Raw genomic sequence first — 14,366 nt, 5'->3', positions numbered from 1 at the left:
ATCATATTATATCTTCCCTAGGGGCATCATAGGGTCTACTTTTGCAGTGTTTTTTTTTTTTTTTTTTTTTTTTTTTTTGAACAGCGGCTCCAGTGAATAAAGGACATGAAAGACACATTCAAGAGAGAATTTATCTGGCGCCCCGACCACATCCCTCAGTGGTGTGATCGTTCCTGGCTGGGGGTCACTGAAGTTGTCAATGATGTGTGCCATCTCTCTTTCCCGACGCCAGACAGTCCCAGAGCAACTTTAAGAATGGAATATATCTTGATGCGCAACTTCTGGTTGCTCTTTTTGTCTTTCCTGACGTAAAGCTGAATGGATATTGCTTTTTTGGAGGTGCAGTTTTTACCCTTTGCTTCACTGCGGCTTGATGAACTAGATTTCGAAAGGATCCAGGCGGGTTTTCCTCAGTGACTTCAGTTCTGCTCCCACCAGTGCTCAAAGTGGGCCAGTACTCACCAGTATGAGTACCGGCTCTTCTACATTTTTCATTTTGGTGTACCGTGACTTTTTCTATTGCACCGCCACAAGTTGCCGGTATGATCTGAGTGCATCTTCCGTCACTCTCTCTGTCTCTCTCTCTCTCTCTCTCTCTCTCTCTCTCTCTCTCTCTCTCACTCTCTTTTGCTCAACCACACACATTCCCTACACACATATTACGCTACTCTTATTCAAACATGTAAACATGTGGACTGCACTTAAACCCCAACCGTGGGAATTTTCACACGGTGGTCAGCCTCCTGAGAGCATCAAAGCTTGGACATGGCATTTTTTCAAGTTGTTTTCTTCATCTACTACCTCCAGCACCCTTATCTAAACATTCACATCGGCAATATCTCGTCGTAGCTTATATGTTATTCACTGTAGAAATTCACCAGAGTCAGGGATGATGCAACATTTTCTCACTGCAAGGCAATATTGCAGCACTAGGGTTAATTTGAAAATGCAGGCGTTTGATTGGTCCTGTTATCTGATTTAAGAGAATAGGGCTGCCCAGAAAGCTTGAAAATGCCCCCTTATGTACATTTTTACACCCTCAGACACTGTTCTTGAGATGATCTCAGAAGTTATGCAAAGAAATGTGGCTGACATCTACATCAACCATTAGAGGGAGTCATTGCTGTGTTCAATGTTGCATTCATCCCATTACTTCTGACCTATTAGATATCGGGTCTATAGTGGCATGCATTTTATCCCATGGACAAGAGACACTGGGACTACTGTGTCTATGTTTGTGACATAGGATTACATGCTGAGATTAAACTTTGCTGTTAGTAGAAATGTCCCTCCTCCTACATTTAATCCTCAGGAGGTAAAAGGGATTTCACCCTGCATGCATAGCAGCACAGAACAGCGAATGATCACAGCCAGGATCCTAGATATTAAAAAAACCCTGCCAGATTGCACACTTAACCCTCATGCCTGTTATGTGTATCGAAAACACATCTCTGAACATCGGTGGTACATGACTGGGTATCAAATGTACTTTCCCGGTTCCTCTTTCTCTACAGCTCTTGCTATACACTGGTTCACGTTAGCACACCCACAGTCAGTCAGTGGCCTCCGGGAGTTTTTCTAACTGTTTAATCGATCTGGCTGCTCATATTCTTGGTGTCCTTCAACAACCTTGTGAATGTCTCATCGTTGACTGCAAAAAAAATGGATCCTTCAGTGGTGAATTAGGTTTAGAATAAAAAAGGGCTTGGGCATTAATGAAGCTTGGAACTAAACCGTGTGGTGTAACAGTACGCTTAAACATATTTTCTGTTGGTCCGTTAATGACTTTAACAAGAGGGTTGGGCAGGGTTTATTCAGTACTTTCTCTATGCACATCAAAACTCCCAGCACGTTGGCAGTGAGATAATCAAACCAAAACAACATTATTATGTTATCCAGGCATCAAAGATGCATTTCTGGGAATACTCAGTACTTTGATTGGGGCTAGGCTGGGTGACAGTGATCTAATAGAGTTCACATTTCAGGCTGGATGGTTGCTCATTCCTGTCTCTGGATCTGCTGGTTTTGTTTACAGTCACCGAATTTTCTGACTCTTGTCTATTGACCCCGCTTTGCTTATGTAATCATTTTATCTGCAATACAGCTGCATGTTTAGCAATCACTATCAGCTTGTGTAATAGAGTGCAACCATGGCTGATCATTCTGAATGCTGATATGTTTACAGTCTATGCCATCAGTGTGTTTTTGTTTGTGAATATGATGATTCAGGGTATTTTTTTGCTCAGTTGCTGTGCTTTACCAAGCAAGCTATTGCTTTAAGACACAAAACCTTTACTGTCTCAGATTTTGACACTTCGTCTTCCTCAAATTGAATACAGTTGTAATGATGCAGGAGGGCAGGGGCGGATTAGATGGTGGATTCACTACTGCAGTCCCTGTGTATTCACTGTCAATGTCAATCACACAGTATGGCTGCCATCCTGTGGTGGGTTTGTGTAACTTCTTCGCAAAATAAATTGAAGTTGTTTCAGTGGTCGTCTGTCTTCCTTTGATGTGATCCGCAATTTTGCTTCATTCTTCAAAAACACAAGACAGGTAGCATATGTGTTATGTTGATTTGTGTTTATTCATCATCATGTTTGAAATCCACCTGCATCCAGGCCTGGATTTATTTATTTTTTGTCACTGCTCAGTACAGTAACTACATGAAGCAATGCTGTAATTGAATTTATATGTTGATAGTATAATATGTAATCTCTCTCTCTCATGGGTCGGTCACTCTGCCAATAAAGAGTGGCACATTGGCCCGGTCACTCCACAGCAGCATGACGAAAGGCCGCAGGGCAGAGAAGGCAGGGAAGGAGCGAGAGAACGACACAGAGGTGACGGCCCCGGCCTCAACCCCTTGTTCGGTGAGTGCGAGGAAGGCTCTGTGTCTGGCCTCGTCCAGAACCACCCTCTCTTCTGCGTAGAGACCACACATCTCGGCACCCTCGAAGAGTGATGACAGTCCTGGTTGGGGAAACGAGAAGAAAAAAGTGCGGTTGATTGTGGGGGAAAAAAGAATGATCGGAAGCAAAGTAAGTGGATCAGATAGAGGGAGATCAAAGAGCAGAAGGTATGGTTATTTCACAAATGAGACTTAATGCATGTCTACTGGCTGGAATATAATGCAATATACAAGCTGAAAGCATGGTTGATTTTCAATTTGTGGTGTTAATGAGCTGAATGGGGCTGACCGACAGAAAAGATGATGAAAGATGAGCAAACCTAATTTCTTGATAAGTATGTTCATGTCTGATTGGATATCCAGTCTGATTTGGGGCAGAGTGACTTCGATATGCTGAGGAGATGTTGCTTTCATTTGTTCTATCATTTGACGCACAGCCGTGTCCGTCATCCTCTCCTCCACCTGCTGCAGGTCAGTCACTTTGTTGGAGCGAGGTAGCAGGATGTAAAGACTGTTGTCACCAGAGAGGGCAAACATCGCCACCTGTAGAAAAATACAAGAATCCAGGTGTTACAGTTTGGCAGGGTTTCCACACTGTGGGCCTCCTTCAGACGACCAAAAACTCCAGTATTTGTATTTTTTGTCTTACTTTGACACTAAGGATGATCGTACTCCAAACTTTGGAACAACAGTTCCTATAATGCTTTGGGAGATGTTAACAAGAAGTATAATGTTTCCATGGAATCTGTTAGCTAATTAACACCAGCTATAGACGCTAACTACAGACCTACTTTTATTCCTAATATTTATTTACATTTTGGCAAATTAGCACCATTAAAAGTACGCAAAATCAGTTATTAGCATTTTCTGTTTGCAATGTACTCATGAATGTACACAGAAATTCCACTGGATTACTTTGATTGTGGAGAAAACTTTGAACATGATGATTCTCAAGCAAGTTCTGAAGTTATAAATAGCTTTGTTTTTCAACGTTGCTCTGCAGATTTATGAACGTCTATTCATGATGGACATTAAACATGATATCCCCAGAAACTGTAAGTCACACTGAATATAAACTTCTGTGTATCATGTCTGTTTAGTAAGGTTAAATTGAGTTATGTCTCTGAGAAGGAGTGCACATTTTGACACAATTTCCCCTTTCACATGAAAACCTTTACTGTGTACAGAATGTGATTGGCTGGGTTCAGGTGGCTGTTGCTTACCTGTGCCTTCAGCTCAACTACATGCGCCATAGCCGCCATGTATTTCTGGTGATGGAGGAGCGACACCTTCACCAGATCACCATCCAGTTTTGTGAAAAGTCCTTTCATGGGTTTCATGTCATACTTGACCTTCCACTGACCTGACACACACATATACACTGTTGATTAGCGTCCACCATTTCCACATGCACATACACTGACCATAGGATACTGACCACTAAAGGTGACCGCGTTGAGCAGAATCAGCTGTGTACTGGGTGGTACGGAGTCAACCAAGTGTTGTATTTTATTGTTGGTCTTATTTGCCACCCAGCTGTTGATCATCTTTGTGTTTTCCTCGCTGCTTTCCAGTAGCCTGGTGGGCTCAGCTTCATAGAACTGGGTGGACTGGTAAGTAAAGGATTCGCTAAGATTCATTTCTGAGGAGGAGAACAGAGAAATTATGATGAGCTGCAGAGATAGAGATCCTTTTGTAAGCACTCAGAATCTCTGCATCTATCTCTTTGACTGCAGAGGAGCCATTTTGTGAACTTGTAATTGTAATACGTGGGTTATAGTAGATCTGAGAAGCCATCTGCAAGGAGCCGGCCAGCTTCTCTCTCAGCTTCTTCATCTGGAGGTGAACACAGTAGAAGTCATGAGGCACAAAGACCGCCCTCTCAATGGCTTTACGGGTGTCACCGCGTGCACCTGAAGGTAACACGATGAAGAAAAGACAATATAGGAAAAGATATATTGTACTTTAGAGTGATATTGAAAGCTGCAAGGTATGCCTGACATTTATCATAAGTAGAGAAAAACTTCAGTGACATTTCAAAGCGAGAAACATTTTTATGTAACTTCCAAGACAATGATTCATTTTTCTGAGATTCATGCTTTTGAGAACAAAAATCTGAAAGGTTTTATTCTTTGTTTTTCATATTGTCAACAAATCCAATGAAAATACCAAAATCATCAATGAATTAGTTTGTCCCCTCAATACTTCCCTTGCTTGTCTGTGGCTCTCAGTCACCTTGTTTGTACTGAGGGTATAAATATTTGACAAAACATGAAAAAGGCAAAATCATTTCCTAAAACAGTTGGGCCCTGTAGTTTTAAACATCTAGAGGACATTCTGTAGGATTTGGAGCATTTCTGGCAGCAAAATGGTGTGTGGGATCAGCTTAAAGTAAGCTACAGTGTCCACATTAGTCGTGTTGAAGAAACACATCACACTTTGAAACAGTTGGGCTGATCAAAATGTTGCTAAATGTTTTGGACAAAAAATAGAGGTATGTGGCACAGAGGAATAAGCCCTATTAGACTTTTGACACCAGGTTAATACTTTAACTCATTGGTGGTTTTAGTCTTTTCATGGGAATTTTTGAGATTTAAAAATACTTTTAGAGTATACAAAAATAATGAATTATCATTATGTTGTTGTTTTTTTAAAAAAGGACCTGCTTCCTTTGTCTTACCTAATAACAAATGGGTCAGCGCCGCGCTGATACTGATAGGAGAGAAGAGCAAGTTGCTGGAGGGTTGTGATTCCCTGAGGTAAGAATACAGCTTCATGGAAAACTCTGTGATGGATTCCTGCAACATGGGTTCCCCTATGCGACTGTTCTCGTCCTGGCAGGGCTCCCACGCTTTGGTGAAGTTGCTGCAGGAGGGAGGAGTAGCGGTGGGAGCAGCTGAAAGAAAGTTAAGCAGACGGTTAAATGTACATAAATGTTTTACCTACTTTTTTAATTAATAAAATAAGATAGAAACGGTTACCAAACCTACCTTCAACAATGACATATACAGAGCTCAGCTTCTCTCCCTCAGCAGATTGACATATGTAATTTCCAGCATCCTCCATGACAATGTCTCTGATTATGAGGGTCTGATCCTGGTCAAGTGGATAAAGCTGCTCCATTCTCAAATTATCAGCTGTTGCATCGTCCTCCAGGTGCAGCTGTGTCCTCTTGATAAGATCTGTCTCTTTGAACCAAAGGGCATTGGCCTTGATTTGGGTGGAAGGTGGGAAATTGCACGGGAGTTGAGCAGTGAAGCCCTCAAATACCTTAATGGTATAGCTCAAGGATGCTGCACAGAGAGGAACAAACACGTAATGCAGAATGTTATATAAGTAAATGTTATATATATATACTCTGGTCAAAATGTTCCAATGTGTATGTATTATAAAAGAGTAGTGCGTATCTATGATCTTCACCAGCAACTTCAATGTTGTATGTCCTTATCATCTCCAAGTTGTCCTCCTTCATCAAACACATGTACTCGCCCTCGCTGGCAGCAGTAACAGGGGATATAGAGATATACAAGCCATCTCGTTTAACTGTAGGCGAGCCAGGCGACTGAGCACTGACACTTACATCTATACCTGCATAAAAAAAAGGATCAAAATGACTTGATATATAACTGGGAACTTTTGCAAAACAGTGACAATAGTGGTGGTAGATACGGAAATATAATAAGACCATTGAATTTCCAGGTGATGGCCGCTCCAGTGAATTGAGTTTGAAATGAAAGGCAGGGCAGCTCCAGAGAGGAACCAGGTATCACCCGGAGATTTGTGCATGAAGAAAGCTAAGTAGAAATAAAGGGTTAAAACATGTGAGGTAAAGTTGATGCATTCAAGAGTCAAGAAAGATGAGGTTTAAACACCTTTGTCAGTATTTTATATGGAAGATAATGTTAAAAATGCAACCTGAGATGTTGTATAAAGAGCTCATTCTACATTGCTCTGGTAAGTTTACCTCATAATTGAGCAGCAGCAAGAGGCAAAGTACAGCCTGTAGTTTCATCTAAAGAGGAGAACAGAGCATTGGGAGTAAACTGAAATTGGCAAATTGCTGAAGCTGTTTTGCAAGTGAGGATTTTAACCCGAATATGGCACCAAGCCGGAAAGAAGATCAATAATGTGGTGCAATCTGGGAAACACATTGCTCACTCTAGAAACTTTTTAAACTGTAATAATTTAGCTACAGCTTCCATGAGCAATAAATTCACCCTTGCCAGTGATTATTCCCATAAAAACTTCAGAGTATAAACTACAAAAGTAATGTATACTATACGGTACATAATACTGTTTCTGTTCAATGAATAATCAACAACAAAGTCAGGGAAACATTAAATAACTCACACCTTGAAGTTAGAAATGTGTCCAAATTCAGTGACCAGTTGTCGTTCTTCTACCTCTGTTTCTGTTTTTGCCACACCCGTCACTGTTCACTCCATCTACCACCTCTGGCTGTCTGATCCTCTAAACTGCAACCGTCAATGACTAATCTGTGATTGTTGGTTTAGAGATGTTTGTTTGCATAATGCAGGTCTTCTGACTTGCTGGAAATCACATGATTTCACATGTTGGCAACAGATATCAAATGGAATGATTTATGCCCTGGGGTTGCCTTCATTACATTTATTTTTGCATTGCAAATATGTAGTATTTTATTACTTCATTTTTTTAATGATCAATCAAAACTGCTCATCTTTACATGAAAAACATAGTTATTAGTAGTTGGCGGTAAGCATTTCACTTTGGCTCAATTCAAATTTGCATATCAGAATGTTTTTGCCTGAAGCATTTTACATAATTTGATTTTGCCAAAGGTTGCATTGGGTACTTTACACAGACAGAAACATACTGGAAAGCAAACACAAGCTGAGTGGTTTTTTTTTACCAGAAAACAATGTTACCCATTTGTGGACAACAATAACATATCATTGAAGTGCCAAATTGATGGAGGCAGTGTGCCAATAAGTGTTCTAATGGGATCATTCAATTAATTAGGGCTTTTTTAAGTACAGTTTTCCATTTATTGTGGGTATTGGTACTATCATGAGGTCAGTTGGAGGGACTTTAGTTAATTTGATTTACCACTAAGTATAGCAGCCATCAGTCACTTTTCAACAATTTAATCATAAATAAATATATATATATATATATATAGTAAGAAGACTTTTGTGATTTTATATCATTACAACTTACTTACTTGAAGGGTACTGACAAGTCTTCTCATGCCTTGGTGGAATGTAACTAAGTGCACTCAAAGTAGCAGTGTGGGGGATATAAGGGGATTTATTGGCAACATTTTTATATAATATTCATAAATATGTTTTCATTAGTGTATAATGACCTGAAACTAAGCATCATTGTGTTTTCGTTAGCTTAAAATCGACCGCTTATACATACAGAGCGTGTCCGACATGTTTCAATGCCATGTTTCTACAGCAGCGCAGAACGGACAAACCAAACAATCACTCTAGAGAAGGCCTTTTAATGTTATAATGTTATCTGAAGGTCACCCTTAACACACTTGGAACACTTGGAAAGGGAGGACTATGTAGAAGTATTCAGTCAGATGCAATCTGCAACCTCACCACCAGATGCAACTACATTTTACAAACTACCTTTAAGTGTAAATTTGAGGTACTTTAATTGAGTATTTGTTTTCCTCCTGGCACTTCTTACACTTCACCTAGACTTGAGGGGTAGATACTGTACTTTTAATTCTGCTACATTTATTCGATATAGTGATTTTTGTATGAAAAATATACGGAAATCTTGTAAAATATGGTGTTTTGTATCATTTAAACTAATCTACCTAACAATATAGGTGATTCTATTTTTACAAACGAAATTAATAGTTGCAGTCCTATATAACATAGTTTAATAGTTTTTAATTTGAAGCTACAACAGTGAAATGATGCCTACACATTAATGCATGAGTAATTGTTCTTTAATGATATAATAGTAGCCTATAACAGTCACAGATGCCAATTTTCTTGATTACTTTTACTTACTAGTTTTATAGTGTGGTATTAGTATTTGTATACTTATACCACAGATACTGCTTACACCTCCTCTACCAGTTAATGTGGATCGACAGATCGACACTCGACTAAGCAGATTGACTCCTGAAGAGCTCTTTGGGCGGAATCAGACATGAGCAATCGAGAGCCGGGTGGTAAAACATACAACGAGACACTCAAAACTTTTGATAAATCTTTTGTAGCTTTTCTCTCGAGATCAAAAGTGGCAGGAAGACTTGGAGGATCATTTATATAGTGTCCAAGTATGTGACCTGTGTCTTTACAACGTGGAATTGAGTTCATCCTTGCCGGAGAAAAGTTTACTTAAGACAGTAAGTTTTCCTCCTGGTCATCTGACCGAGTAGCGGAAAGAGACAAACAATGGCAGAGACCGACAACACAGGCAGTTGGCTTCTGGTTGTTTTTTTTGGTTAACTTTTGTCCAGTCTGCTCATATACCGTAGCTATGACCTGACTGTATGCCTCCATTAGTTAACACTAGGTTTATTGCATAGAGGTGCTATGGGACGCCGGACTATTTACTTGTGCGGAGCAGTTAACGTTACAGCCCAGGCATGTGTAGGCGTATATAAGAAGTGACCCTTAATGCAAAAACATCTTAACTTAACTCGTGCATTAACCCTTTCATGCATAGAGGCCACTACAGTGGACAGCCATTCAAATGTTGCTTTCTTGTATATGCATGGGTTTTGATGGCATAGTTGCACATCCAAGGCCAGAGATCAGGTTTGGCTCTGGAAACCACTGGCCCCAGCTCACTGATGCAAACAATGCAAACAGATGCCATGATGCTGCATGCACACGAAGAACCAAGTACATCTGCATGCAGTGTCTTGTGGCTTTGTGCCCTGGGTGCTTTGCCAATTATCATAAAAGATAGTCTGTATTAGTTTATAGTTTTCACATCTTTATATATCATTTTATTCATTTGTTTGTTAAATACATATTTCTTCAGTTGAAAACAAAAACGCATGCTGTCCACCTGAGTGGACATGTAAAAATCTCTTTGAAAAAGCTGGGTTAAAAAAAACTAAAGTTCAAATCTTGTTTTTCATGCCTAAAGAGCAATAAAAACATTGACTGAGGTTGTCATAATTCATGCATGAAAGGGTTAATGTAAAAACAACTTAACTTAACTCATGCATTAATGTAAAAACATCTTAACTCATGCATTATTGGCTTGCCACTACTAAAATATACCATAACATGTTTCTCCAAAGCTGTGAGCACATGCACCGTGAATAGCACTCATCTTTACTCTGAATCAACAGTGAACACCAAGCCACAGGCCCTCAGCGTGTGAAAAGGCTATCACCATGGCGACGCAGTTCAGTATCGATGATGCCTTTGTGTTGGAGGGAGATGAGGAGGGTGCTGCGTCTGATGGAGAGACAGAGGGATGGAAGGGCAGAGACAACGACAGGGAAGGAGGAGAGATGGCATTTGGTCCTCTAACTTTTTCCAAACCTCAGACTCATCCCCCGCCTGCTGCTGCCGGCTCTCCTGATCACAGTAACCTAAAATATCAGGTACATATTCACGTACACATATCTACGTGTAGTTGAGCTGCTGCAACACTCGAATTATTACTTATTATGTATTATTATTACTTGAAACTGCAACTCCTTTATTATCTTCTGCGTCTTTAGAATCTGGAAAATGAAGACGCCTTGGGCAGCAATGGCAATTCATCCTTTAATAACTTCTTCAAAATCAGGTGGGTCTTATAGGTAGAACCTTTGATCGTAGAGAGGCATGTGCTTTGAACTTGAGATAAAGTCTGTTCCTGCTCTCTCCCCAGCGACCCTGCCAATCTGTCTTACTGCAGCTCCCAGTGGTCCTTCAGCACCTTGAGTTCAGTCACACAGCTGTCTGCACACTGCTGCGGGTGAGTTCAAACAACTCAAACACACACACACACACACACACACACACACACACACACACACACACACACACATACACAAAACAAAGACATTTACTTTAATGGATGCTTTGCTCAGGTGGGTGTCCCATCCTCTGGTGAAGAAAAACAGAAGAGTTGTTCTTGCTTCATTCTTTCTCCTCATCACTGGAGTTGGTGAGTCTTAAGCAGAGTTGTTTTCTCATTATGTATAAAATATCCAACCAGAATGATTTTGCTGTGATAAAGTATTACCTCAAAGAGGAATACTTTTAATTTAATCTGTTTTATGCTCATGTTTTTCTCACATTTTCATAGTTTTATCCTCATAAATATTCTAGTAACACATGAATAATTTATGGCCATAATGGCTCTGACCCTTTCAGATAGTTGCTTGAAAAGTACAGTAGGTGGTTCAGGAAATAAAATATTTTTATTTTTCTTCTTCTTCTTAGATGAAATGTAAATTAAATATTTAAACAGCACAGAAACTATTTTGTATGACTAAAGTTGCTTCATATGAAATTGTGCTCCATTATCTTGACATAAATATAATGCTTTTAACAGTTTTGCAAGTTTGGACCGGGTAGTTTTGTCCAGTGTTGTGTCAGTGACATGCTTGGTACACTGAACTTTGTACCCTTGTTGATTTGCTCTCTCTATAACAGATTTTTTTCTAATTAGTTATCTAATGAAAAGAAGAAGTATGTCATATATATATATATATATATATATATATATGGATTGTCAATCCACCTCACTGATCACTGTTGTACTTTTGCATTGTTTCATTTTAGCTCTCATTTTCACGGGTGTTGTCATTCAGCTGAATCCCAATGCAGGTAAGGAAAAAAGTAAAGTAAACCATTTTAGTGTCCATAAATGAGACAATAAACTGTTAGTCCAGATTGAAGAATATAAACAATAATTTCAGCATCATTAACAAGGACATTAAGTGTGTGTTGGACATATAAAAATAAACGTTATCCCTAAAACATTAGAAAGCATTAGATTGTTGTATGAGCTGATACAGTCGCTGAAATGCAGTGAAAGAAACAAATATTTCATGAAACAAATAACCAACAAATTAAACCAAGTACCATATCAGAAACAAATCAACATTTCACAACAAAATACTCACTCACAAGCACAAAGCTTATGAACAAATGGGAAAAGAAACTACCAATTACAAAGAATTGTATGTTTTGATCAGAGTCTATCAATGTGTATTCTGGCGGCTCCCAAACAAAGCTTGCCAGCTTTCTGTGTTATCTTGACCGTAAACTGTTCCTGTGACACATTTACAAACAACACTGCTGGATTCATGGTGAAGAAGTAACAGTATATCAAGGCTTAAATCTTTTAGATGTCAAAGAGCTGTGTTTCTCAATCTAGCACATGTCTGTCCTGCTCATATTCTAGCTCTAAATTTACAACTGGCATGAAGGAAAATATGTACTAACTGTATACAGTACATGTATACACTTGTATACATGTATACAAACTAAAGTTGTAGTTTGCAACAAAGTCAGGACCCTCTTAAATTAGATATTTTGATAGAAAGAGAAATAAAAGTGGCATCCTGAATGAATGGATGGGATAGATATTGTGAATAACTCCTTGCCACCAGTGTAGTACATTGTTTAATTCTCTTTTAAAGGAATGGTTTGACATTTTGGGAACGTTACACTTCAGTTCTAGGTAGTGTTAAAGAATCAAGATTTGTTACCATGTTAATTACTGAACTTTTGACTGATTTCCTTACCTTTGGACAGAGCCAGGCTAGCTGTTTCCAGAGCTAAGCTAAGCTAACAATCTTGTGACTGTAACTTTATTTAGAGTATAGATATGAGAGTAGTATCGATCCTCTCATCCAGCTCCTGGCAAGAAAGCAAATAAGCATGTTTCCCAAAATGTTGAACTATTCTTTTAATGAGTGGTTTCATTGATTAGTGTTGGTGACTGTGTCTTTACTGTTGGATATAACTAATGTAACTGTCCTTACAGGTGTTTCAAGTGCTATTTTCTTTGTACCTGGATTTCTTCTCTTCATTCCTGGAGGTAAATTGATCCATCGTTTCCTAGAATTTTTTGTTTATTTTGCCTTGGCCTGTACCAGTAAATGCATGCCTTGTTGTGTTGCTATTAACAATGTAATTTCCTGTATTTCCTACAGTGTACCATGTGATATACATCAGCTGTGCGGTCCGGGGAAGAAGAGGCTTCAAATTGTTCTACCTTCCCTATTTTGAAAAATGACGATTCATGAGACATTTTTACTACATTTATTTGTTTGCTATCTTAAAATGAATTGTATTTTGTCACGTGTAAAAAAACATGTATTGTCACATGGTTGTTTTTTCTTGTCATTGTAATGACCACTACTAATTCAACCACTCAGTGCCTCGACTTTGTTTCCACTACATGAACTGATATTGCTGTATGTGTACACTAAAAAGAAGGAGATTGGTCCTGTCTGTGTTTTCTATGTCGTGTGAATAATGACTGTGAAATTACAATAAAACTTTTGTATATTTTAATTTGTGTCTGTTGAGATTTTTTTTTTGATAGCAAACAGATTTAGGTTTACATAAAATAAGAGACAATGCATTATATGGATACATTACTTGAACACATAGCCTACAAATGTAATTTCGTAACGTAATTAGTATTGCTATGCTGTAACTATGTCAACAGCTTTCATAGGGACCATTTATTTGATAGAAAACAATGAACTCTGTGAATTATTAAGAGTAATTAGGACAACATTTCTAAAAAATGATGTTGCTTTGGCTGTCTGTGCTTAATTCTCCAATGCTGTATACAAACTTATTGAAATTATGTGGTTTATTGTTTTTTAAATATTTGAATAAATTGACTTATTAACATATCTTTCATCACATTAGAGCATAGGCCTATAATTATACCCATGTATTACTCGTAATGTGATACTGAATCTGAGGTGATACACAGAGGAGAAATAAGTATGCAGATACTTAAGCAAAATTACCACAATTTAATAAACAAGCCCCTAACACAAAAAGTTACAAAAGTAAAAGTAGTCGTTAGGCTAGCTCCTGTCAGTGTTACATCATTATTAGTGATCCATCAATATGTAAGATTAGTTGGGTTTTTTTAGATTCAACTTTATTGTCATTGCACAGAGTACAGAGTACTAGTACAACGGAATGCAGTTTTAGCATCTAACCAGAAGTGCAAAAGAAGCAGTAAAGGTGCAGTGCAATGTGCTGGATAAATAACAGTATAAATAACAGATAAATAATAATAAAAAAAGAAAAATAACAGTATGAGAGTATAAACAGTATGAACAGTGGATATGAGATGCAAGATATATACAGTATATATATATATATATATATATATAGTATAAAACAGTAAGGTGTAAGTATGTATGGGGGGTAACCAGGGATGGGGGCTATCACCGTGGTAATTATTATATTCCTTTATTGATCCCCATGGGGGAAATTCGAGTGTTGCAGCAGCTCAA

At 38.6% G+C, this 14,366-nt stretch overlaps 2 protein-coding genes across 3 annotated transcripts; one reads left to right on the top strand and one right to left on the bottom strand.

Moving 5' to 3' along the window:
* Window positions 1-2,568: 2,568 nt before the first annotated feature.
* On the bottom strand, window positions 2,569-7,397 carry serping1 (serpin peptidase inhibitor, clade G (C1 inhibitor), member 1). 2 transcript variants are annotated; one of them, XM_054604231.1, is made up of 11 exons: window positions 7,264-7,397; window positions 6,876-6,923; window positions 6,597-6,705; window positions 6,332-6,499; window positions 5,902-6,204; window positions 5,592-5,807; window positions 4,681-4,824; window positions 4,350-4,553; window positions 4,135-4,274; window positions 3,232-3,454; window positions 2,569-2,973 (listed from the first exon to the last, which is right to left on the bottom strand). In XM_054604231.1, exons 2-11 carry the CDS (start codon window positions 6,921-6,923, stop codon window positions 2,726-2,728), a joined length of 1,803 nt encoding a protein of 600 aa, XP_054460206.1. In that variant the 5' UTR covers window positions 7,264-7,397; the 3' UTR covers window positions 2,569-2,725. The 2 variants fall into 2 exon arrangements, with proteins under 2 accessions (XP_054460206.1, XP_054460207.1); XM_054604232.1 differs by having other exon boundaries at window positions 7,315-7,376.
* A 1,666-nt stretch (window positions 7,398-9,063) lies between these two features.
* tmem134 (transmembrane protein 134) lies at window positions 9,064-13,396 on the top strand. Its single transcript, XM_054604233.1, has 8 exons — window positions 9,064-9,266; window positions 10,227-10,484; window positions 10,605-10,672; window positions 10,757-10,843; window positions 10,959-11,035; window positions 11,656-11,700; window positions 12,866-12,919; window positions 13,035-13,396. Exons 2-8 carry the CDS (start codon window positions 10,272-10,274, stop codon window positions 13,115-13,117), a joined length of 627 nt encoding a protein of 208 aa, XP_054460208.1. The 5' UTR covers window positions 9,064-9,266; window positions 10,227-10,271; the 3' UTR covers window positions 13,118-13,396.
* The last annotated feature ends 970 nt before the right edge of the window (window positions 13,397-14,366 follow it).

The sequence above is a fragment of the Anoplopoma fimbria genome, chromosome 9, assembly GCF_027596085.1.
Source record: "Anoplopoma fimbria isolate UVic2021 breed Golden Eagle Sablefish chromosome 9, Afim_UVic_2022, whole genome shotgun sequence".
Lineage (NCBI taxonomy): Eukaryota > Metazoa > Chordata > Actinopteri > Perciformes > Anoplopomatidae > Anoplopoma > Anoplopoma fimbria.
Note: the sequence above shows the minus strand (reverse complement) of the source record. Positions and strands in the feature narration are given on the sequence as shown.